This window comes from Urocampus carinirostris, chromosome 5 (assembly GCF_059441175.1).
Source record: "Urocampus carinirostris isolate Australia breed hairy pipefish chromosome 5, RoL_Ucar_1.0, whole genome shotgun sequence".
Classification (NCBI taxonomy): domain Eukaryota; kingdom Metazoa; phylum Chordata; class Actinopteri; order Syngnathiformes; family Syngnathidae; genus Urocampus; species Urocampus carinirostris.
This window is the reverse complement of record NC_142353.1, coordinates 13534898-13562139: the sequence shown is the minus strand read 5'-3', so window position 1 is coordinate 13562139 and position 27242 is coordinate 13534898. Positions and strand designations below refer to the sequence as shown.

General features: G+C 38.1%; 1 protein-coding gene across 16 annotated transcripts in view; it reads right to left on the bottom strand.

Annotated features, from left to right (window-relative positions):
• ank1a (ankyrin 1, erythrocytic a) overlaps positions 1 to 27242 on the bottom strand; it is a 129863-nt gene that overhangs the window by 57330 nt on the left and 45291 nt on the right. For 12 of the 16 annotated variants that reach the window (XM_088335817.1, XM_088335816.1, XM_088335819.1 and 9 more), the window contains exons 2-3: positions 21821 to 21913; positions 821 to 922 (exon numbers count right to left, since the gene is read on the bottom strand). In XM_088335817.1, coding sequence (XP_088191943.1) covers positions 821 to 922; positions 21821 to 21913 — 195 coding nt within the window. The remainder of the gene's footprint in view (positions 1 to 820; positions 923 to 21820; positions 21914 to 27242) is intronic. The other 4 variants (XM_088335826.1, XM_088335828.1, XM_088335830.1 and 1 more) reach the window with 1 other exon arrangement.

The window sequence follows — 27242 nt, the reverse complement described above, 5'->3', positions numbered from 1 at the left end:
CACACAGCCTTCCTTCAGCCGCACAGGACATGTGAGGTTGGACCTTTCCCACACCACTGATATTATTCCTCTGAGTGGGGAGACCACAGCAGACCATCACTCTACTGCAAACAAAGACCAAGGGAGTGACAAGGAAAATGAAAACAAAATTGATAAATTAAATCAGCAGCAAACTGAAGTTGATTGTGTATTGGGAGGGAAAGGAAAAACATGTACGGGTCAGCAAACCATTCCAAAGACACAGTAAAATAATTTGTGAAAAATATATCATTTGTGTGAGAGGGACCCACATGAAGGAACACTGGGGACAAGAGTGGCACCCAAACATATTTTGATTAGTACTACCTTATACAAGTTTCGTTTGGTGGGCCAGATTAAATGGGTTAAGGCTCTAAATGTGGCCCATAGGACATAGTTTGCCCACCCCTGGACTGCACACACATCATGTTTTTGTCAAGGATCCAAGTGCTGGAGGCCAGCCGTCCGTTACCCAAACCACAGAGAGCAAGCATCAGAAGAAAAGAATGCGGGATGAAGGAGGTGGGGCAAAGAAGACGCCATTTGCCCATTCAGTACCTGCCCTGGAGGCCTGAGCATGCTTATAAAGTACACGGCAGAGTGCAGGGGCACAAGCATCCACAATCTAACGAGAAACACTGCACACGTCATGCACGACTAAAGTTTAAATCCAAAATACAGATCATTTGGGGTAACAGAAGCCCAGCGATTCACATATTCAATGACATTTTAAACACACAGAGAAAGGCTTCATTTCTATTGCGATGTGATCAAATCCTGAAAGTCTCTTCAACTCCCTCACCTGATTGGCTGTATTTATATCGATGCCATTCTTTATGTGTTCCAGGGCCTTGTCCAGGTTGCCAGAGCGCGCCGCTCGCAAAAAACTGTTCCCGGCGTCTGCCTGCAAACACCGTGGATCAAAGGAAAGTGGGGAATAATGCGGGGGTAAAGGAAAGGACGCACAGAGAAGAGGAATAAAGAGGAAAATAGGAAAAGACAGTTGGGTTAAGGACAGGGACTTTTTGTGTTCACCTACAAGCTTCCCGCCCATCTCACTCTTTACTAACTGAACGTTGTGCTTTATCGGTAGTGCATACTAAGCACATTTACAGCAAATAACCCTGTATCTTTTGAATAGCATCACATAAAGACCAAAACTATTGTTTTCAGGTGAGCATTTTTGGCTGTCATCGTCACTGTTGATAAAATTGTTTGAGTTGAGTTCTTCTTCCCTTGCAAGAAAATTTCAAAGGGCAAACTTGCTTGAAATGGATTTCACAGTTGGCTCAAAATAACCCAATAACTGAACCACTCCTGCTCCTGCCCCTTAAACAACACCAAAATTGCACTATACAGTTTAATGTAACTAAAGTAGGTACAAATAACATTGGACCCAAGCCTAAATCGCATGTGTTTGTAAATTACCCCTGAGAAAAATATCCAAAAGAGTCTCCAAACTTTGTCATTGTGTTTTAAATTATCCCAATTCTGTTGAAAAACATAAATGTAAATACATTTGCGGAAAGTGTACAAACCAAAAACCTTTCACAAAATCTCAAGATAAAGTAAATTTAGTTTAATGTTGAAAAAGAAAGAAAAATACCTCCCAAATTGCATTGTGTAGGACAAAAACGCCAACAATATTTTTCAAATAAAAAGTTCAGATTGATTTCTGCAAAAATACTGAGAGGTTTTATCAAGTTGAAACATTTTTTCACACAATTATGGTTATTTCTGAAGAGATAGCTTGATACCACTTTTTCCTATTTGATACCAATACTGAGATTGTGTACTCGGTTGATAAAGATATTTCACCATCATTTTTATTATTATTATTTTTGTTTACCAAAAAGATAAGAAATCAATGTGGTTTTAATATACCTACTGTATACTTCATAATTCATATCTGGCCAATAACTTGCAGTTTTAAAAGTGTCCACTGGTAGTCGCTAAACCTAGGCGACATTCGCAAAGCACCCATTGTAACTGTATTTGCTGACTATCATTGAGGAACATTGAGGAAATCTATTATGATGTTATTCTACTTAAAACAAGCATAACGGCCCCGGCTTGGCAGAGGTCTAAAGTACAACAGTGTAAAATATCACTAAAATTGGTTCAGTCGTTTCAGGGTCTAAAAGCCACAAGGAACACACACACATGCACCCAAATCGGGATTTATAAACAAGTTCAGATAGATAAAAGTCAAAGACGCACAAACTTTTTGTGAAAATATGTTTTGTACCACTTGGACCCCGGGTAAAATGAGTTTGACATCCATGCTAAAGGTTAGGGTGTCAAAGATGCGTTGTATTAATCCAGCCTGCGAGACAGTGCTGAAAGAAGCACAGGAGAAAAATGAGCTGCGGTTTGAAATATGTCCACTTGATGTCGCCAAAGCCAGGCCCTCCAACAAAACAACTGGAATTATATTTCTGTCTCTGTCTTTTTCTTTCCATCCCTTTCTCTCTCTCTTTCTTTCTCTCATTTTTGTTTTTTTCACTCTCTCTGCCTCTTTTTCTCACTTACTCCATTTCTGATTCTTTCTTCAACTCTTTTTTTTCTGTTCCCCCTCTCCATATCCCTTTCAGTTTCTTTCTATTTATCTCTCTCTCTTTTGCTCTCTCTCTCTCTCTCTCTTACTCTCTCTTGTCTTCTCTTTCTTCTCTTTCTCTCTGTCTCTTTTTACCCTACTTCTTCCTGTCTTCTTTGCTCTCTTCCTGTATCTCCCTCTTATTATTCCTTCTCACGCTTCCTCTCACTTTTTGTCTTTTATCTTTATCTCTATATTTTTCTCTCTTTCTCCTCCTATCTCCTTTTCTCCTTATCTTCCTCCTTATTTTTCTCTCTCTCTTACTTTCTTTCGTTGACCCTCTCTCTTTCTCTCTCACTTTCTTTCTTTCTCACTTTCTCTCTCTCTCTCTCATTTTCTTTCTCTATCCCTCCCTCCCTCTCTGCCTCTCGTTTTCTTTCTCCCTCTCTGCCTCTCTCTTTTTTCTTCTATCTTTCTCTCTCTTTCCCTCTCTCTCATGTTATTTCTGTCTCCCTCTTTCTCTCTCTCTCTTACTCTCTCTCTCATTTTCTTTCTCTATCCCTCTCTGCCTCTCATTTTCTTTTTCCCTCTCTGCCTCTGTCTCTTTTTTCTTCTATGTTTTTCTCTCTCTTTCTCTCTCTCTCATGTTCTTTTTGTCTCCCTCTCTCCCTCTCATTTTCTTCCTCCCTCTCTGCCTCTGTTTCTCTTTCTCTCTCCCTCGCTCTCTAATAAAATATTCCGAAACCCTTGAGAATGTTTTTTTTTTACCGTGCGGCCCCCGAGTTAAAGTGAGTTTGACACCTATAGCCGTTTTAGAGTGTGGCCATCTTCTGGCAGAGCAACTCCAAGTCACAGTCGCTGATCCACAAATATACACCTGTCACTTTATTATCATTTTTTTTGCATTTTTCGCTTGTTGCTCCATTTTCATGTCACGCCACGGCAGACGGAGGCGCTGCTTTAGCGCTATCACTCACACCAAAACACAAGGGAGCAGAAAACCTGACTGCGGCAAACTCTGCTGAGCTATTCTCATTTGCATAATCTCCTTTTACCCTCACTCACACTCTCCATTTGCCATCCATCTCATCGTACCGGTCATTAAAACAACACATTTAGCAAAAACATCATAACGACAGAACAACACCTAAAGCTCCATCACGCAGACCTCAGAAACAGTTTTTTTTCTCTCTCTCTTTTCAACTTCATAGCACACTGCCTTAAGCTGTGTCGTTTATTGTTGCAACACGTCGCCCCTCTTTTGACAGAGGGAGTGAGTTTGAGTAAAAAAAAGAAGGAAAAAAAGTGAAAGGATGCACATGCCTGCAGCAGAGGCATAGCAACAAACGATACAACATCGTCTCAGCATGACTCTAATAGTAAAGCACTGTGTGAGGAGAGGGGTCACTTGGGAAAAAAGGATAGAGTGATCGCGCTCGAAAAGAAACGCGAAAAGAAAAAAAAATGCTTCCGGCTAAAACACTTCCTGGATTAATTGCATGCACAAAGCTCTGCTTGTTCCTGACAAAAAATATGGCGACGCTTTCTCTTGGTGAAAGGTTCAGAAGAAAGGATCTGGTGCGACATAAATTATTCTCTTTCGTGTGCACACCCTGAGCCACTTGCCTCAGTCAATCACTTGGTTGTTGTTTTCTCTTTTACTTGCTGAAATTGGAATATCAATATATCTATTTTCTAATTAAAATGTTTTTGAATGTTTGCACTGATTTCATTGTCGTATAATTTTACTCATTTAAATAATTGATTTTCTTGTCTTACTGTAATTTGAAAAAAGTTAGTTTTAAATTTTTTTTAAATTAAATTTTGTACCAGCTCGGTGGCCTTGGGGGTAAGGCGCCCGCCCCGAAGACTGGGAAGTTGCTGGTTCATGCCTTGGCCGAATCATACCTAAGACTTACAACATTGGTAATCATTGCCTCCCTGCTTGGCACACGGCATTAGGTTGGAATTGGGGGTTTTCGTCACCTAATGACTCCCAACACATCAGTTGGGTTAAATGAGGGGGCTGGGAATCCCCCTCCTCTGTATCAATCTCCCAGAAGTCAGAATTGTGAATGTGTTCTTTACTCAAGCCACCTCCCACTAAGGGGATATAGCTTTGGTATATATATATTTAATTTACACAATATTTTACACTCTTACACACTTTTTAAATAACCCCTCAGAAAAAAAAAGTTTTTTTTAAATGCCCATTTTAGGTATAATTTTTAGATATAAAGTACAACTTTACTTATTTTATTAAAAACATTTAAAAATATTGCTAAATAATAAACAAGATAAATAATTTCAAATAGTTCTTAAAATTAACAAAATTATCATAACATTAAATGGGCAGAAACAACAGCTATTTTTGCTAATTTACTGATATTTTTTGTTAGTTTACTGATATTTGAAAAGGTTTTAGAAAAAATAAATTGAAAGATACAAGGGAACTTTTTTGATACGGACAATCACTTAATTTACACTGCTTTTGAATGTTGTATTTATTGTATTAAAATATTTCTATATAACATCAGTAAAATAAAAATATAATATTCTAAAGGAGAAGAATGATCTCTGATTGTAACTTGGGCATATTTCCTTTTTTTAAAAAAAATAAAATATATTTTTTGTACATTTTTAGTAGACTTTTTTGCAGTTTTATTGTCACAGACCCCTCTAGGGGGAAATTTGAAAGATTTTACATTGGTCAATAGAATATTTCTATTGGCTGATTTTGTGATTTTTTTTCTCTTTTAAAAAATACAATATTAATTTTATAGTATTACCATTAACTCGTTATTTTTAACTGTGATATTTTGTCTTGTAAATGTTTTTGCACCATAAGGATGGCATGTTTGTTGTGCATTTATCATGTTATAATAAATTCTATTCTATTCTATTCTATTTTGTTGAAGTACAATAAAAAAAGGCCAAATATCAGCCCTATTCAGATTGAAGACATTATTACTCATCCCTCTCTAATTTTGACACACCAACATCTAAAATTGAGATTGCATTTGCCATTGCCAGTCGGCTCTTGAATAGTTGTCATTAACTTTGAACAGTGCAATCCAAAATTCATAGTAATTAGTCCAAAATTGCATTTGCCAAACTAACATACTTTGGTTAAATGAAGGGAACGCAAACACTAGCGAAGATGAGTAAAACGGTTTTCTAATGTATTCCAAACTTTTTCTTCTCTTTTGAGAGCTATAAAATGCAAATATTCAACATGCTAACATTCCGTTGTATGAAGTGTTTGAAAAGTGCCATGGTGACACCAGAAACATCCTGTATCACTGCACAAACAAACACAGCTGATACAGGCACACATTCACCATGGAGACACCCCGGGGAGCCCCTCTTCAGCTAAAGAACCCCACCCTCACTCACAACCACCCAAGGGCTCACGCCACATCTTGCAAACAGGAGTGCATGCTTATATCACTTTCATGAGAAAGCTACTTTCCCTGCGCATGTAAAACTGCCTGCGTCAAGAAATGTGTGCGCATTGAGATAAGGGGGAAGGACTCCACCCGAGCCCTGAATCTGAAACAAACAGACATGCATTGAAAATGTAAGAAACATTTTAATGTTTTGTATATTTCCGCTGACGTAGTGTTTGCTGGGATGTCGTCACCGTGTGATTCTGATGAATGCGTTGCTCCCTGATAATTTGCAGGGAAAGGATATGCTTCACCCTCTAAGGGCTGAGCAAAGCCGCATGAGCCAATTAATCATTCTATTTGTAGAAAAAGAAACAAGGTACAATAACCTGCTCTGCTGCTCTACCATAAACAAGAGAGACGCTACAGTCAGTGTTGCACGCTTGAGTAATGATAATGAAGTCGTGCTTGGAGTAAGAGAAAGCAAAAGGAAATTCTGCTAGCTCAGAAAAATTCTACATTCTAAAAAGCTACTGCTATAAACATCCCCCCCCCCCCCACCACCTGCATCACTATCTTTTTGCGTTACAGGGGCTGCAGCAGTCAGAATGACGTCACCCTTTTGCTGGTAGACCGCAGTGTTTGAAAGCTCAGTGTTTGTGTGCATGTGTGGCCAAAATCAACAACCGTGCCGTCTGAAATGGATGACTACTTCTGAAGAATCGCAAATTTTACAAAGCCTCAATTGTGTTGGTGAGAGAGTTAACAGAGAAACACAAGTTACGCTGGACTACAAATTGGATAATCATTTGCACGTAGGAATTAGCACCTTTTAGCAGAGGAATAATTTCAATAAATGTGTTTTAGTGGGCTTCTTAGTATATAAAATTTCTCGGTCCATTATGATCTTAATTCAGATAAGATAACATGATGCTATTAGATGTTTATCATTTTGTTGCTGGTTTGACTGAACATCTGTCAGAGAAAATAATGTAATGAACTTGCTCAAAATAAGAAAAATAAAAGTGTTTTGAGAGGATTAAGACTGAAGCAAGTAAAATCAAGTGTCAGTGCACTCAAACAAAAACGATAATTACTATTAGACTTAACATGAATTTCAAGGTATTGGGTAACTTTAATAGAACTTTCAAACTATACAGTATACTTTATACCAGTGGTTACCGATGTTTTGTATGGTGAGAGCTACTTTTTATTACTAAATTGGCGCAAAAGACTACTGTTTTGATATACATTTCTAAAATAACAACTTATGTTATTACAATGTTGTTACTATGTTATTACCAGGTTGTAATTGTTAGACGTTAACTCAACCACTAAAACATCATGTCAGTTAGAATTCAAATTTACTGGAAAATTGCAATGACCCATCACTGGTGAAATATTTTCAGAACCTCTTCGTAGGCCACTCAAGTGCTCTAAAGGGGCTACATGGTGCGTGTGTACACCACGTTGGAGACCACTGTTTTATACTAGTAAAGAACAAAAAATCTTAAAACAATATTCGTATTTTTAAAAAACTGTCTACAATATTTTTTCTAATCCAACATAAAAAAATACAACTGAACATTGCCAAGTATTTACAGCTGAGAAAATGTAATCCTGAGTATTTGGATAATTATTTTCCCAGATATTGTCACAACGTTGCATCAACTCTAAAAAATAACCGACAAATATTTGCTTAATCAGTTAGTTGTTGATTTGATGTTGCACCTTACACGCACGGTAGTAAAAAAATGATGCATAATGAGTATTTGAAGCGTGGATTTTAAAGACACTCTTTAAAAGGTAAAGTCCTGCCCTCAAAACCGCCAAAGTATAATTTCAGCTGACTGACCTGTTTTCAATGATAAGTCAGTCACAAAGCAGGTAAATCTGTGCTTTTGTACTTTTAACTTTGTTGGTCAGTACAGTACAAGTAACGCAAAATGTTGCAACACATTTAACTGTCTAGAAGGAGTTTAAGGCATCCAGAACAGAAATGTTCTGCTTTAATCCACATCCCTTTTTTTTACAGTCTGTAACTGTTGGCCTCAGTACGTAAAATGAAGCTAGGGATTGATCTTTGACTTAGTTACCAGTGCAGCTGAGATCCAATTCCAGTCGTGTTTTCACAGAATTTCAGTGGAAGAATGGAGGGGACATGCAAGTGTCAAGACTTTTATAAACATTACATGTCGAAATAAACTTGTTTGGAACAGTGTAATTGTAAAAATAAAAGAACATTGAGAAATGAATATGGAAATTCCTGCAAAGTGCTCCAACAGCTATTTCATCATCCTTTTCTGCTGACTTGCATATGTTCGATAAATTGATTTTCTTTCTTGGGCCTTTTACCCTTTAGCATCCATATATCTGCTTACGTCTATCAGGCTGATCCATCAGATTGAGAGGGCAGCGAGTTGGTACCGGATACGGAGCTATAGTAAGTGTCGACTCAGTCGAATAGAAGCCCGTGGGACCGCTCTGCATTGGGCGCCTTTACAGGAAGCAAGCGAGCAGTCCTGCAAACCTGTAAAATGTTTAATTCAGCACGCCAGTCTGTATGCAAATGTCTTTTCGATAAATGACAATGCCTCATCACAATCTTCACCATTTACATGCACGTTAACCGTGACTCGACATTGCCTTGATAATAACTTGCTTTGCTTTTTTTGCAAGATGAAGGGGAGAAGGGTAACACAACGTGATCCAAGCTCATTAACAAGAGATACGGTAAACACCGTGTTTACAGTTAGCTCTAATTAGGCACACATCATTATCTTATAATGACCAGATGACTGATCCCCAATCCCAACAGCTTTACGATGCCAAGTTTGAATCAACAGTGTGAAAAAAACAAAATGTAATGTTCAACAGCTATACCCATTATAATAAATCAGAGCAACAATTCATGCAGTTTTACAATAAATACTCAAAATGATTGATAAAGCAGGGCTGTATCTGGCATGATACTGCAGCAGATGTTTGCATTGGGATGGAACGGCACATTTTAAAATGTTTTCATCTATTTTGAAATGAGAGTCTTCTGAAATACTATTGTGGCAATGGAGAAAACAATGCAGTCGAGTTGCACAGTGGATTTGCCTGCTATTTGTTTTCAGACCATGAAGATTACCAGTAGGAAGTAGGTTCCTCTAACTCTAAATCTTAGACATGTGCTTGAAATGCTTGCTCGTTACTGGCAATGAAGCTTTGTTGGCTCTCTGGATTATCAACACGTCAAGTCTTCAGTAAAGTTTCACTGAACGGATTTAATTAATTGACCGTCTTATTGGTTGTTGCCCTCGAGTTTACTTACCCGGCTAATCCTGGTTGACATTATACCGAGAAAACAAGTGCGTTCAAAAACAAGACTAAAAGGAACACACCCCCATGCACTGGCAGGTCTGTTAATCTTGGAGGCACATGCGACCAAGTCGATTGGATCATCCTGAGCAATTGAACTCGGTCCTATATTGTGCATCATTTTCTATAACTTCTTGTAAAAGAGGACCATGAACAAAATATCTATTTGTGGAAGGGACTTATTGGAAACAAAAGTAAACGGTAGGACTTAGAGGTAGTGTTTGGATATTTTATTTTTCAGGTTCTAAACAAAATACAATAATTCAAGAAAGCAAATCATTTAAGCAAAGGACAGGAGCAATTTAAACAAAAATGTATGTTAATGGACAGTGGAGTCGATTTACTCTAGTAAATGCCCCAATAGGCCATTTGAGACTAGGACTGCAACGATAAGTTGACATTGTCGACAAAAATAAATAATGGAAAGTCCACATTAAATTCTATTGTTGACTGTTGTCACCACATACATTTTTTCAACAGAGTAAGGCATTTTGACATGAATATAATCTCTGCATGCGCAATAGCGTCTCTGTCTCAGGCACTAACTTAGAGAAATGACTGTGTCGACATCAAGTACGCGTACCAAAACCTCTACCGGTTGGGAGCCTTTTAGCCTGGGTACGGCAAAAACGACTTGCAACATTTGCAAAGCAGACCTTGCGTATCATGGCAGCAGCTTGGCAGATGCACCAACATTCAAAGAGCACTTTTTGGAAACGGTGTCCTACTCTGTAAGATTCAAGTAACATTCAAGTCAATACGGTTTTGGTGACATGCTTTATACATTTTCTGTGCGTATATTTCACTATAAAAGAGAGCATGAGTGTTATGCCAGACGATGCCTGATAAATGTATTAGAAAGTAAATACATGCAGTCCAAAGAACTAATGTATGTTAGTAAAATGCTAAAAAACTAAAAACATCAGTTGTTAAGAACATTTGATCTTAAGCTGAAAATCGTTAAGTTCTTTTGCTGCAGACTTTGCAGTTAAACATTGTGTATACATCGCAAAATGCACATATTTGTTTTATTTTCTGTTTACTGCTGTTATTGAGCCTGTTCTTGGTTTTCAGGGATAAAACATGTTTAATTGATTTTAGTTTATTATTTATTTGCCTGTCCCAAAAAATTGAGTTTCCTAATTGCTTTCAGAAAGTTCATTTTAAATTAATCTTGTATGAATTTGCATATGTTCAATAAAAGATGTATTTTATATTGCACCAATGTTTTTTGAGCTTTCTTATAATTTTCCTCATCATTATGCTAAAATTTGTTGCTGAATTTATGGAAAAAATGTATATTTTTTTAATATTCGACTAATCAATTCAATAGTCGTGACTATTCGACTCTTAAAATAGTCGTTATTTGCACCCTTATTTGAGATTTGACAGTGAGATATTACAGAAGTAAAACAAACACGATACTCACTCGGAAAGTGATGCACTTGGCTGGCATGCCTGTTGGCGCTCCCCTGCGTTTCGCACCCTCTGTTTTTCCCCAAAATGAAAGCTGCTTTCCCGACTGCCCCTTGAAAGTGTCACCGTGCAGGGCACGCCGACACCCGTCCGATGTAAACATGGGCACGCACACCCACTCAGGCGTGCACGCTCCAGTAAGCTGGACCCGGCTCGGTGGGTGGAGAGACACTGGTTGGGTGGGGTGAGGGGGCCCAGGGTTTTATCTCTGCAGGAATGTTGTCTGTATCTAAAGACACACATTTCACCGGCAACCAAAAAAACCAATGGGCACTCCAAACCCTCCACGAGAATCAACTGCCACCTACTGTACATCCTTGCTGGTTAATATTTCTGTTTTTCCTAGAAATCCCCGTTCAACTTTTCACCTACATTTTTGAGTTCTAACCTTTACATCCTCCACCCTCGATGCTGCAACTCTACTCTGCTCTCAAGATCACGTACCCTTCGCCATTCAAGATTTGGTTGCACTGTCACCTCCACTTTATCCCCCCTTTCTCTTGTCCTGTCCGACCCAAAATGTCACGCCCATCTTAGCGTCTCCTGTATGTTTTTTGACAGCCACACAATAATTTGTTCACGGACCGTAAATAGAACAAAATAGAGTTACTGTGGAAAATGGGTATTTTTTTAGGGGGGATCTGTTTCAGTTAGTGAGGTGACTTACAGTGACAAAGCGCTTGGCGAGGGGGTTGCTGCCACCGCCTCATGACAATAGGCCAGACACTCTGCTTGGGGATAGAGGGGGGGCAGCATGAAGGGGCCAGCCCCTCAAAAGGCCCTGCCTCCTTTAATAAAGCATCCGTCATTCCTCAGTTGAAAAGGCCCTTCTTTTCTCTACATCTCCCCTCCACTCTGCCTCTCCTGGCTAAACGCTGGGAAAAGCACATCACTGCCAAAACCACGCAGAGAGATAAATGCTGAAGGAGAGGGACCACGAGGGGGCGGGGAAGGCAGGATCACCAAAAAAGCGACATAGAAACCTAACACCAGACTGTTACCTGAGCATATACATGACTTCTCTCCTGTCCATGCTAAAAGCAGCGATCTGTCAAATACCGTATCGAGAAATGCTTGACAATAGAGGTGGGCAGATGGATACAAATATTGACATTATCGAGACTTACCAAGTATTTAGATCCAATCGATATTATTGCCCTTGGACTAAAACTTCACACCGCCACCAATTCCCTCAAAGATTTGACTTTGAAGATAGGTAATTTATTCGGCAAGCATCAAGAGCATGGACTAAACTTGGAATATAACTTCTCTATATATTTAAATTCCTACCTCATTTCTACCCTGCCGTGAAAACTTTCTTAGGCTTTGTTGAAATTAGGGGTCGGCGGAACAACCCAAATATCGATATTATCGATACTAAGCAAGTGCTTCGATCAGATATTGTCCTGGGATACTTCACCACTCTACCAATTTATTCAAAGCGTCGCTTCTATATGTAGATAGAGCAGTCCTTCTCTCTCACCCAGCACCCTTGGCCACCTACTAGGTTAATGCCTGAGTCATGACCAGTGTTGGGAATAACGCCGGTACGTGATTTTTTTTACAGTAATGGGGTAATCTAACTATTTTGGCTGCCGTTACAACGCTGTCACTGTTACTGATGGTCAAAAGTGGTGCGTTCCTTTGAATCATGCGGGATTTCCGCTCCACTCCGAGTTGTTTATGTTGCTTCTTTTCGGATCATGTCACTATTCAAAATAGCGACTACCACGTAGTTGGATAGCGATACTGAATACAATATTTACTAAGCGCTGAAAGAAAAGACAAATAAGGACTGAGGCGCGAAGAATGTGACCCGCCAGTGCTGCTGCCATTCGTGGATCGGTGCAACCGACTTTTGTTGTTCACTAACAAAATGGCTCTGTGATCAGGCTCTTGGAAGTGAAGAAAGGAAGCGTCCCACCAATTCCCTCCGAGATGACTTTTTTTCTCTTGTGATTGGTCAACGTGCATTTTTGTGGATTCTTTGTTCTTGGATTTAAATTTGTCAAGTTTAAAAATGGTTAAAATTGTATTGTGTTTCATCTTTTTTTTTGTAAATTAATAGATAGTTTAATGTGCATTTTCTGCGTTTTCAGTGTTAATCTGTTCACATGAAAATTTAAAGGTTATTCTTTTTTCTCTTCTTTTTCTTTTTTTGCCTTTTGTTATTGTATTTGTTTTTCATTTTCCTCCAAAAAGTGACTGCCGGTGCCCACCTGATGCCAAAAGCAAAATGTCAGCTGCCAGTGGCGTCGCACGCGGTTGGCATCAGGTGTGTGTAATACTTAAAGTTTCTGTGTTTGATATACCTGAATGCTAGGCTTGTTCACATCCCCCTCTGTCAGCCAGCAAGATTGCTTTGCTTTTGTTGAATGAAAATACTTTAAGTACTCTGGGCATGTGGCTTTTTGGTCAGTTTTTGACAAGAGATTGTGATTCATTCCATAAAGTGAAACTCAATTGATGTTGTTTTACAATTGATTTTTGTCGAAATCAAAATACTTGAAGTACAGTAGGCTATGTCTTCTTGACCAGTTGTGTCATTGTGGTAAGAGTTAGATTTTATTTATCAAACTCAATTTACTTTGTTTACTTCTTTTATGTATTGTTTACTGATTATGTTTGTTGCACTTTAGGTGCTGGATAAATCTGTTGCTGGTGAAGTGCAATACATATTACAAGGTTCTGTAATACAACTACCTGTATTTTCTTCTCTACTCAGCTGACTGGTAACAAGTTACTTTTACTATAGAGTAATTCAGTTACCAACACAGTTACTTTTTGGAAAAAGTAGTAACTGTGACTAATTGCTTTTTTAGAGTAACATGCCCAACACTGGTCATGACTAACAGGCACACTTTAAACACCTCTCCCTACCTACCCCTTCTCCTGCATCCTACATGCCAGCCGGAAGAGATGGCCAAATCTATGCGAAATCCTCTACCAGACGTTAAAAAAATGACAAAGTGGAAGCGGAACGTGGTGTGGACTTTTTTCAACTACAGAAAAGGACAATACCATGATTTGTGTGGTAAAGTGATCTGCTTCTGTGGCAACACCAAAAATTACATAACATTGTGAAAAAAGCAATCAAAATTGTATAGATTGGGGCAAATACGTATTTATTCAACCACCAATCGTGCAAGTTTTCCTATTTTCTAAAGATTATAAAGACCTGTAATTGTCAACATGGGTGAACCTCAAACATGGAGGGCTAGTGTGGAAAACAAAACAGCAAATCATATCGTTTAATTTCTATAGCTTTTTTTTCCAAGTTAGAGAGGAAAAAAAGTATTTGGTCACCTAAAAAACAATATTTCTGTCCGTCAAAGATTTTTCTAACAAGCTCTATTGAATGCGCTAAAATTCTGACGAAGACATGGTTAATCTTATCTATCCCGGCTGATGTTCAAAGAAACTGTGCGGGTCAGATGTATCGACATTTCGTTCTGTATACACGTGTACACGAATGACAATAAAGTAAATCTGAATCTAAATCTGAAGCTCCACTCGTTACCTGTATTAATGGAACCTGTTTTTTAAAAAAAAGACTCCTATCCAAAACCTCAGTCAGTCACATTCCAAACTCCAATATGGCCAAGACCAGGAGAAAGAATATTGAATTACATCTGATGAACACCATACCAACTGTGAATCATGGGGGTACAAACATCATACTTTTGTGCTTTTTTTTCGCAAAAGGACCAGGACAACAGATAAATGTAAAGGAATAAATGAATCGGGCCACATATCTAGAACATTTGAGTGAAAATCTCCTTCCATCAGCAAGAGCATTCGAATGAGACGTGGCTGTGTCTTTCACCATGACAATTACCCCAAACATACAGCCAGGGCGGGGGTTTAATTATTCAATGATTATGACATTTCCAAGCAAAGAGTATCGATCGATACTACCCAATTTTTTCATAAATCGAATCTATACCAAAATTTCCCAGTATTACTCACCTCTACTTGACAAACAGGTGTATAGTCCTTTGTTACAAAAGACCTTGAACTCAGAAATTAATCTCAATTGTCTGCATCTGCGGTAGTGCCATCAGATATAGAAGAAACACAGCTTATTGCCAGTGTTAACACACTCCTTACTTTGAAGCTAAGCAAATTATTTTAGGGAAGTGGGAATAAATCAAGAAACACTCGTCTTTGGTGGCGGAGTTGATTTAGATCCAGGGCAGACGTGCCCTCTGCACCCGATGTCGGGTCCGCCTTGTTGACAGGATAAAGGGCTTCAGCTGTCCACGTGTGCTACTTGTAGTGGTGATATTGCTTTTGTCCCGAGGTGCCAGACGAGCAAAGGGAGGAATCAACGTCGATAATGGTCCTTTGTCAGCTGTCTTTTCTCATCTTGTCACACTACTGTTGCTTGATACTGCACTCCTGTCAACAATGTCTCTTGTATCTGCTCTAGATGTGTTTGCAATACTGATCAAATGGTCAAGTAGTATAATACAATATATTTAATACATACAAAAATTCGGGTTTCTGATTTGACTCTTATATCTTAACATCGTTAGGTAAATACCTTTGTAAGTTATACAATCTTGTGAATCAATACTGGTACTAAGTTACATTTACTCTGTTACATTTACTTGAGTAAGTTTTGGGACATTTTTTACTTCTATGAGTATTTTTAAATCACTATACTTTTTTACTTTTACTTGAGTAAATTTGTGAAGATGAAAATGTACTCTTACTCCGTTACATTGGGTGACAGAGAAGCTGTTACTTAAATCCCCTTCACGTAAGTACGCGTCTGTCTGTCTCTGCTAAGGCACATTATTCATGTATTTCATTTCTTTTATTTAGATTAGACCATAGACCCAAACAACCACCAGGCAGCACTTGTGAGCAGGTTTTTCTTTTTCTTTTTTTTCTTTTTTAAATTGGCACTCATTAGGTTTAAATTTTACCTCTATGTATCTAGATATTCATCTAGATATCTATTTTTGATGGAGAAATTTCATTGATATATTTTAAATTGGATCTTATCTTAAATTATATATATATATATATATATATATATATATATATATATATATATATATATATATATATATATATATATATATATATATATATATATATATATATATATATATATTACACAATTTTTTGATGAATCGAATCCATACCAAGATTCCCAGTATTATCACCTGTACTTGACAAACAGGTGTATAGTCCTTTGTTACAAAAGATCTTATTTCAAATTATATGTATAAGTACGCATACATTTTTTTTCTGTTTCTCTTTTTAAATCCACACGGGTTCATCCAAACAGACTGAGTACACAGACTTGGAATTACACAGACTTGGAATTATTTATTGTTGATTGATGAAATAAAAAAATCAATAAATAAGACGTTGCTCCAGTATTGTAGTTTTGTCTCCAAGTACTTTTTTTACTTTTAATCAAGTAATTAATGGGTTGACTACTTTTTACTTTTACTCGAGTCATATTATTCTGAAGTAACAGTACTTATACTTGAGTAAAACTTTGGGCTACTCCACCCACCTCTGCATTTGGCACAATGACATTTAGGTGTACGGCAACAAATACATGACCTACTTAATGAATATTCACGAGGTTGGAAATAGGGAGTATCAAACTGCAGGTGTTGATAATGCTAAATAAAACTATGGCGGGGCGAGAGAGCCATCAAGCAGCTTGACTTTAACTGCCACTTATGTCGCTAATGCTTATTCTATTATAAGTTTAAACATGCCACCAAATCATAAGGATATGGGTACTTCTATGCATACTCTGGATGCAGATGTTCCTGTAACTATCCCAGCTACTTGATTATGCCTCTTCATTTAAGCTGATCCAGCTTACATCTTACACCCTGCCACGATATGCTGGACTGTTTTAGGAGCGTCTTTGCAAAGTCTGCATCTTGAGTCTGATCTACTCTGGTAGATCCTGTCCTCCAGGGCTCTTGAGCCTACGGCCTTTTCTTGTGCTGCCAAGACCAGAACTTCTGTGCTATCTGTCAGTCTTTCATTTTACAGCCTCTGGTAGGATTTCTTGATGTCAGCCACCTCTTCTATGTGATGATGATACATTATATGTAGGGGATTCTCTTTCAGGATGACTGGTCCTACTCATTTCTGTTTGTTTTACATCTTTGAGTTTGTTGGAGGTAGATATTGACATAATTATTGTTTTTTTTCTCTGAAGTGATCACTATGGAGGATATACTTGGAAGGAAAACAGGCAGTACTTGGAGAGGCTGTCTGCTAGCCAGGCCCTGGTATAGGCTCCAGTCTAAAGATAACATTCTATTAATACGCTATTTATTTACTCTAACAGCAGCTTTAAACACAGTGCACACCAGTGCACCTATTCTAAATTAAGATTACACACAATTAAAATAAAAAAATGGCATCTGTAATAATTAGAATGAATATTTGAATTTGTATTTCTATCGCCATTCTGTCCTGCACGACACAAATCAAGATATTAAGAATAAGGCAATACTGTAGATTTTGCAAAGATGGCTTAAAATAAAATTCAAAGAAGGCACATGCATCGTTGCCGCCGGCAAGCATTATAGCCATAAACAATCGACACTCGGGATAATTCAGAATAGGGAGGTGATTAAAGCAATAATGTCTTCCATGGGCATGACAAAGGGGGAAGTTTTGAAATCAGTTTTAACTTTAATCCACTGTGTTTTCCACTCTGCATTCACCTACTAGTAGTCTACTGTACCAGCTCAAGTCGCATTACACCAAAGTTAAATGTTGTTTAATCATATATACATAAATTTCATATACGTAGTAACTTCTATGTACAATTTTGTCTCCAATATTGTAAATGTATATACAATTTAACTTTATTGAACTGGGGTATCTGGGAACATACTTGTTAATTACCATAGGTCTATCCTCACCATGCATCAGAACGGGTATCAAACTACCTTGGACTTGAAAAGGCTGCATTTATTTAGTCTTAACAAATAAAACTGCAAGCTGTGACATGAAAAAACAATAATAAGCCTATATGTATAGACTATTTCAATGTTTCATCACGCTCACATCCACATTCAAAATCACAATCTTTCATTGAATCTAGAATTAGCAGACACAAAAATCTTGGGTAAATGCATGCAGGTGAAAAAAAATCACGCATAGACCATGTTAACATAATGCAGAAATTAGCGATCATTCATATGCATTCAAGACAAATATTCAGGCATCGTACTCAAATGGTGTACCGCACAATATGCGTCACCGTGCCTGATTTATATTAATGAGAGGGGTGGTGGGCGGACTTACGATTGTCGCTAATGTCAAACCAAGCTAGCTAGAGTTTTATCTGAGAGTTGTTGATGTTTGTCTGTGTGTAGTTATCACTGCAAACGGGATACACAAAATAAATATACAAGAATTCCTATGTCTAAATTTGTTCGTCTAGGATCTAAAAAAAAAGCATCCGTGCTGTACGCATGAGAGTAAAGTTCCATCTGATAAAAGATTTTGGTACTCTATACTCAACATATAACCGTACAATAATGAAGTTTGGTGGTGCAAATCTGAAATGAATAACTATTAAATTAGTAATTTACAGGGTTTTGCTTGTGCCAGTTCAAGTTTTCACCCACTTTAGTGTCTTGTCGGTTTAGCTCATTTACACTAAACAAAATTAATTCACGGGAACATGATATGCCATCGAAGTAGAAAATCAGTTCTTATATGCTGGTATTTGAAAAAGAGCTTACTGAAACGGAATTTTAAATTTTAGTGTTGTAGAATAAACCAAAATGGAAAAGCCAGTTTGTGAAATGTGGAATTCCATTTAATATTCAAAATGTTTCAATGCCTGACTGCTATCATGTATAACTCTCTGAGGGGTGTTTTGCTTCTTTTTTGCAAGACATGATTACATCGGGTGGACCTTGCAATATTTTGTGACAGTTAATGTCATAAAATTGAATAGAAAATGTAAAATGTAAAGAAATAGAAAAATATAAATGTATAGAATGTGCACCTTTGTGGGGGGAACCATTTGATCAAGAAGGAGATTATCTTGGTTGACCAGATCCCCTAAGAGACCATCATCCTAAAAGTCTCATTAGCAGACTAGATCCAAGCGTAAATATAAGAAGCAAAAAGCAAGTTAAATCATTCCCAGCTCAGTTAAATATATTTGCATTCACCTAGCAAAAGGTGGACAGAACATTTTCTGTCTTCAAGTTCATCTTTGTCACATGCACATGCACGCATGCTTGCATTTGCCGCCACTCAATTTCTCTCCTCCTTAACGTCACTTTGACAGATCATTAGATGGACTTTTCATCAGCCATACAGTATCTCTCATTTGTTGGTCATGACTCACTGCAGCAAAAGTCTCAGGGTGATCCATCATGACGGGTCGTTGCATTCTAAGGATTTCTGCTCCTTTGCCTTCTCAATAAAGTTGACATTTGACTGAAACCTTGATATGACAGTTTGCCATTATTATAAACAGGGCTGGTAAAATACCTGTAGCAGGTATAGCGGTCTTGGCCAATACCAATCCTTAATCAGGACAATCAGGACCTAGGTAAATGTATCAAAATGTCTAATGATAGTTGTATTCTGAATCAGTGTTGGTGACTGTTCACAAGGTGAGCATATGTAGTGGTATCATATGGGAAAAAGTGGTATCAAACATTTCTGATGATAACAATAAAATCTAAACAAAAAAACCCTGATCTTTTAATCTGAATATTTCAAAGCGGGTATTAATATGCCTGGGATAGAAACGAGTATTACAATATTTGAATGGGCCACGGCCTTTCACATGTAAATGACACGCTATGCCCCCTGGCTGAAACAAATTACAGCCAACTGCTGGTGGATGGACAAGAATGGGTGCCTTAATGTAGTCTGCATCTACAGTGGGCTTGGGGAGAAGCTAGAAAAAAGAAACTGGGCCAGGGAAGAATTTATATGACAGTGCAAAGTGTGACAGTTTGCTTTTCTTCATATTGAATCTGCCATGCGAGCGCAGTGTGACGAATGGGGCTTGGCTTCCAGAGCATCTGCCTCAGAGGACTAAATGAGAGCTAGTTGGAGCAGTAGGGGGGCCTTCCCCAGTTTTAATAAGTGCTAATAGTAGCAGAGGGGCCACGGCCTTTACACGGACTTCCAACAATACTCAACTTTTAGTAGGGGGCATGGTTGATGATGAAGGTTAAGTTCTCTCATCAGCAAGTGGTGGTCCAAACTATCTGCCCATAGTATAGATCTAGCCATTATGATGTAATTTATTTAACTAAAAAATGCTGTGAAAAGTAAAGATATGGAATCATTGTTAGAACACTTTCAATATTGAAATTTCATGAAAATTCACCGCTTTAGCTTTGACTTTCAGAAAAGGTTTTTTTAACTGAGTAATGGAACTGTATGCTATTACCCAAACACAGCCGAATACAGCCCTAACATTTATGGGACCTAAGGGTTGCGTATAGTTCACTAATACAAAAACCCATTTAGTTGTCAATATAAATCCAAGGAGAAAAGGAAATATGCAGCTTCCCATTTCAAACATAATCTTGAGCAACATACTAATATTAGTAATACAGTGTTCCCTCGGTTTTTACAGATGATACTTTCCATGGGAAAACTTTATGGAGTAAAATTCATTAAAAATATATTGATTTAATTTATGTGAACATTATCTACAGTCATTAATGTTGACTTATCAGGACCTACATTATAAATCGTATGCACCGTGAACATAGTGACTGATTTAATATGTAATGGATCCAAACACCATTTAGGGAGTTCCTAATAAGGCATCCGAGAAGTACCGAGGGACCACTGTAGTAGAAATTTTACATTCCAACTTGCCATGCAAATGAATAGAATTTAATTTTTCTGGCAAGACATGAACCGTTTTTTGTTTTATTCAAAGTGCTCCGGCAATATTAAGAGCAATACAAAAATGTGTGGATTTGAAATTTCCAACCAAAATAGTGAGGATTTAAGGTGTAAGAAAGGTCTAGAACAAGCTTCCCGGTGACCTTATTGCACTTAGATGAACACTCTTCCACTTAGTCCAAGTGGATTCAAGATCATCTCTTAGATAGTCGCAATAAAGCCACTGGTTGACGAGTCCCAGACTGTCTCCTTAGACAAAGCGGACATAAGATAGACAACAGCATGTGGATTCCAAATACATAAACCACAATACACAAATGGTGACACATCAAAGGCAAGATATAGAGCATGCACAATCACAATGATGCATTTGAAACAATATCTACTAATGCTAGTACACTGAGGACACCATGCAGGTCTCAGAATAAGCATGCACAAGTTACATTGATAAGGACGACTGCCAGGACGCATCCAAAACACACACAACCTCACACAGCCACACGCACACTTACACACTCTCTTAAAATCGGATTTCTGCCTGAATACAATCACAGTGATACAGATGAAACAAGCATATTGACTATATTAGAAGAACCCACAGGAAAAATACTTGGACTATGTTATCATTAGTGTGAAACTCTGCTGCATGACTACCTTGTGTGGAAGAATCTTCAAGTGTATCACAACTAAGTCGATAGTATATTTTGCCCGTGGACTCTCTCCATGTAATATGCCGATGTGAAAACACCAGTTCCTGAGATATCACAAGACACTGAGAAAGATGTTTCATTTTAAAACAGACACACACTCCCGTCTCTAGCGTGAGGGGGGGAATCTAAATAAAATAAAATGAAAAAAGTGTAAAACAGCAAGTTAGTACAATATGTCAAGCAGGGACAGCGAACAGTGAAAAAGCTCCCGTGTGATCCACGACGACTGTACCACTAGGTTGGCTCACAGCACAACAGCACGACTTCAATGAACCAGCACTTCAATACCATAGGCAACACAACAACAAGTGATACAAAAAGAAATGAGAGAGATAAAATAATAAAACAGCGGCGGAGTGACAAGAGGTTTACATGACGGGATGACCATCGAAACAGAATATATAAATCCGTATATACGTGTTGCAGATATTTACTTCATCATCATAGAGCCATACTCCTTGGCCATCGGGCATCTCAGAGCTCACACTACTGTCCTGATCGATTAGCCAGCGGTGCACGGCGTGGGCCTAAAAGAACATACGACATAAACAAAAGAACCCAGTTAATAGCGACAGAGAGATGCGAAAGATGCAGGGACAGAAAACAGAGAACCGGGAGATCAGAGGAGAAAACGCAAATCACAGAAAAGCATTAAGACAGCAACAAATGAGCATTTTTAAACATGAGTAGAAAAGTACCTCTTAAGCGTGGAAAAAAGCACAACTGCTTAATGAATTCCACCCCTACAAAGATAATCTGTCTGTGGGAAACAGGTAAGGATGACTTGGGTGGCTGTGCACAACAAAAGGATGCCACACATGCAGCGGCCATTACAGCGGCGGGCCACTGATGGTTACGGATGTGGTGGTGGTTATGAGGATGTTCACGGATGGATCAACTGAGTCATGGTTCAAGTGAGTGTGAATTTGATTCCTTTCTTTGAATCGTGTGCAACTTTGCATATGTACTTACCCAAAAAAGATCCAATATTTCTTCCATTCTATTAGTTCATACACAATAAAGGCTGATAAAATAGCATACATCCACATGAAATTATTCAGAAAATACCTGATGTATTTCACTTATTTTTGTTAGTCAGCAAATTCCCTGCAAAATATTCACGAAAAATGTTTCCCTTCTTTCCATTAGTTCATGCACGACAAAGGCTGAAAAAATACCACATAACTTCACTAAATTGTTGAAAAATATGTGTTAACTTTCACTTATTTTTGTCAATCAGAAAGTTCCCGGCAAAATTTCCCCCCAATACATTAGTCTACACCCAATAAAGGCTAATAATATGGGTCCTCATGAAATTGCTAAGAAAAACATTTTATTTTATGTTGGCTGGTCAGCAAATTCCCTGTTCAAATATGTGGAAAACACACATTCTAGTCAAGTCAAGTCAAGTCATGTTTATTTATATAGCCCTTAATCACAAATTCTCTACACACTTATCATATTGTCAGCATAATGACACCAGCCTCAAACACAAACTGCTTACTATTTAGTACTCTTTTTAAAAGTATGGCTTAAAACATGTAACTGGAAAAAAAACCCTACAATTTGGAATTCTTACACCTTATTTGACTCTAGATCCTCGAAAAATGACACAGGGATGGTATACCTTTTTCATGGCCAGTTTGTCCACAAACATCAAAAGAAGAAGTCTGGTGTGAATCAATCCATAGCGCTTTTGTTTGAGGTCACTAAATGCTCCTCAAACATGTCCACAATCTTCACACTAGTTTTTCACGTCCACAAAAATATCCGCGATTTACAAATGCGATGTTTAATTTTGCATGTGCATTTATCAAGATGTATGATTTTTAGATTCTGAGTAAATCACAATTATCAGTGTGTAAATATTTTTGAGACACATCTGTCCCTATATAAAGCCCTTTCCAGCCAAAATCATCGGCGGATCAGCACAGGATGCATGTTTATTGGTTAACCTAAAACAGCAGGAGTGGAAATGGGGGTGACGTGGACAGGAATAGCACATTTGGCTTTCTCCCTCCACATTCTATGATCTTTTGTGCTAGCCCTGTCACACGTTTATAAATGATACAATAATTCACCTTTTACAAGTTAACATTACTGGTAGAGCGCTAAGTAGCTCCAAAAGTCTGTGACAGTCTCCCAAACAGAGAAATACACAGTTGGAACACTGTTATTTATCATTACTAATAAGATTCAGATAGTCCAATATTTGAAGTACTTTTATTTCATAGAAATACTTGACAAGAACAGCATGAAATACAAAAGTCAATTCCATTGAAGTTGGGAAAAAGTTTAAAATGTCAGTAAAATTAGAATAGAATGACTTGCAAACCTTTTCTAACCCATATTTAAATGAATACACCACAAAGACAAGATTATCCATGTTCAAACTCATAAACTTTATTTCCATAAGCAAATAATGATAAACTTAGAATTTTATAATTGCAACAAGTGCCAAAGTAGTTGGGAAAGGGGCTTCTTCACCATTGTGTTACATCACCTTTCCTTTTAATAACACTCAATAAACGTTTAGGAAGTGAGGAGACTAGTTGTTGAATCGTTGATAGTGGAATCCTTTCCCATTCTTGCTTTATGTACAGCTTCAGCTGTTCAACAGTCCGGGGTCTCCTTTGTCTTATTCTGCGCTTTATAATGCGCCACACATTTTCAATGGGAGACAGGTCAGGACTGCAGGCAGGCCAGTCAAGCACCCGCACCCTCTTACTACGAAGCCACGCTGTCGTGAGACGTGCAGTGTGTGGCTTGGCATTATCCTGCTGGAAGAAGCAAGGGCGCCCATGGTAAAGATTCTGTTTGGATGGCAACATACTTTGTTCCAAAACCTGAATGTACTTTTCTGCATTAATGGTGCCTTCACAGATGTGCAGGTTACCCATTCCTTGGCCACTCATGCACCCCCATACCATCACAGATGCTGGCTTTTGCACTTTGCGTGCATAACAGTCTGGGTGGTTCTGTTCTTCTTTGGACCGGAGGACACGACGTCCACAATTTCCAAACACAATTTGGAAAACTGACTCATCAGACCACAGAACACTTTTCCACTTTGTATCAGTCCATTTTAGATGGGCTCGGGCCCAGAGAACCCTGCGGCGTTTCTGGATGTTGTTGATGAATGGCTTACGCTTTGCAACATAAAGTTTTAACCCACACTTACGGATATAGCGTCGAACTGTATTGACTGACAATGGTTTTCCAAAGTGTTCCTGAGCCCATGTGGTGATGTCCTTTACACATTGATGTCGGTTCTTAATGCAGTACCGCTTTAGGGCTCGGAGGTCACGGGCATTCAATAATGGTTTACGGCCATGCCGTTTACGCACAGTGATTTCTCCAGATTCCCTGAACCTTTTCACAATATTATGGACTGTAGATGATGATATCCCTAAATTCCTTGCAATTGTACTTTGAGGAATGTTGTTTTTAAACTGTTCAACAATTTGCTCACGCAGTTGTTCACAAAGAGGTGAACCTCGCCCCATCCTTGCATGTGAATGACTTAGCTTGTTCGGGTCTCCCTTTTTTATACCCAGTAACAACTCTCACCTGTTGCTAATTCATCTGTTCACCTGCAAATAGTTGGTTGATTTCCATTCATCCACTTTCTGAGTAGTTATTGACACCTGTCCCAACTATTTTGGCACGTGTTGCTGTCATCAAATTACAGAGTTGATGATTTTCTCCCAAAACAATAAAGTTTATGAGTGAAGACAATAAATATGTTGTCTTTGCTGTGCATTCATTTAAATATGGGTTGAAAAGAATTTGCAATTTACTTGGATCAATTTTTATTTGCAATTAACACACTTTCCCAACTTCATTGGAATTGAGTTTTGTAGAAAAAAGTGCTTGTGTCCTATTGATCCTTTGTATGGAGAGCATTGCTAATCAGAGTCTGACAAGCAGTTGTGACAGTGCCTAGGGTGCAGCCTTCCAAAGCAAATTGCTAACAGTTTAATACTTACCCACTTTTCTTTTCTTTTATTTGTTTCTTTGCCCTTGCATATGTCCATACCCGCTATACAGAAGTTGTCATTTTTGAAAGTGTTACAACAGTCCCTGCTTCTATCAGCCACCATTAAGCGAACATTTTCTCCAAGTGGTTGTTAGCCAGCATGAAATAAAAACACATAAGATTGAAGCAGAGAATGTGAACATTACAGCTATGTGCCAGAAATGTGTCAATCTGTAACACATTGACATAAAACAAAAACACAGTGAGGAAGTAAAACGTTGAAATCTTACCTGAAAATGTTTTTTTACCCATAAAATTGAGACAATGTCACTCAGAGTCTTCAAACGTCTTGTGTAAGGTCAAAATGTAAATGCAGTATTCTACATCAGAGGCAATAATGAAAATCTTGTCCAATTGGTCAAAAGTTGACTGTTAAAATTGTACATGGTCTCCCCTACGATTTGGAATAGACCAAGGAAAGATTTGTAAGCTGAGTTGCAATTTTAGAATCACAATTGACAAAAACAACATGCGCAGTTGTTTAGTGGATGGCTGCAAAAATAGAAATTTTAAGGAAAACACTTATTTTTTTTCTATTCACAGAGGAAACGGGATTTTTCAAAATCAGCATAGGAGCTTATGGCTGTAAGCCACTAAAATAACTGACTGGGTCGAGGACATAACTACAAATGTCTGCATTTGCGGTGCCCATTTCACATTTGTAAGTTATCGTGGCAGCCTGGTTTAGACTTACTTGAATGGCATTACCAAAAGTTGTGAAGAAATGCAATGGAAAAGCGAAGCCATCAGAGTGCTGTGGCGGTGTCATTTTAAAGAAGGCTTGTTTTATTTGTCTTCATTTAACGCGTGTATCAAATCAGACTGCCAAGAAACAAGGCAACCATGCCAAGCATACACAAGCACTTCAAAATACAAAATTCCAGAATTTTCAAGACTTTTAAGCACCCATACAAACCCTGAAGAAATTTTTTTTATTCTTTGGTACAGATTTTATAAAATGACAGCTCATTATTTATGCAACGATTTCAAATGAATATTCAAGTACAAAACACACAAACAAACAAGCCCCAACACGCGCACAAACACACACACACACACACACACACACACACACACACACACACACACACACACAAAATCCCATCTGGTTCACTTGACTGTTGTGGTTTCAGCACCAAAAACAACCCAACACAGCTACTTTTGGGCTATCAGACGCCCTTACTGCAGCAGAATGCCTGTCAAGATTTGTGTGATCGGCAGATTAAATTACTTTGTCATGGCTGTAACAAAAACTCACTCTGTGACAGCATTGCTATGCTACATTTTGACGCTGGTATAGGTTTATATGAAATCATGATAAAGTTTACTGTTGACAATATAATGGTATTAATGGTGCAAATGAGAGTAATGTGTTTTTTTCAGCATCCACTTTGTATTCCTACAGTGAATGTAACCCTAATATTACCTGACTGACCTATATAACCATTGATTTATTTTCAGTACCAAGAGTCTTTTCAGGAAGTACTGCAAATTGTCCTCAACATACATACTCTAAGACAAACCTGTTGATTCTGATAACCAATAAAAGAAACTCCTGAATCGAGTTTTTTTTAAAATCAGAAATTCACCTTCCATCTTTATCATATTGTCACATTCCTGTGAAATGTTACAATGTAAACATTCTCTGAATTCATGTAAGATAAAACAGATTAAACAATTAATGCAACACCACATTGTGTACGGTTTGGGTATTGCCACAAAATGCAGCACAACTTGGCTTCATTTCAGCCGCTTGCATCTTTTTGGTCATGATCCACTGTTTATGACCAGGTGCGGGTAGGAACATCTTCTTCACC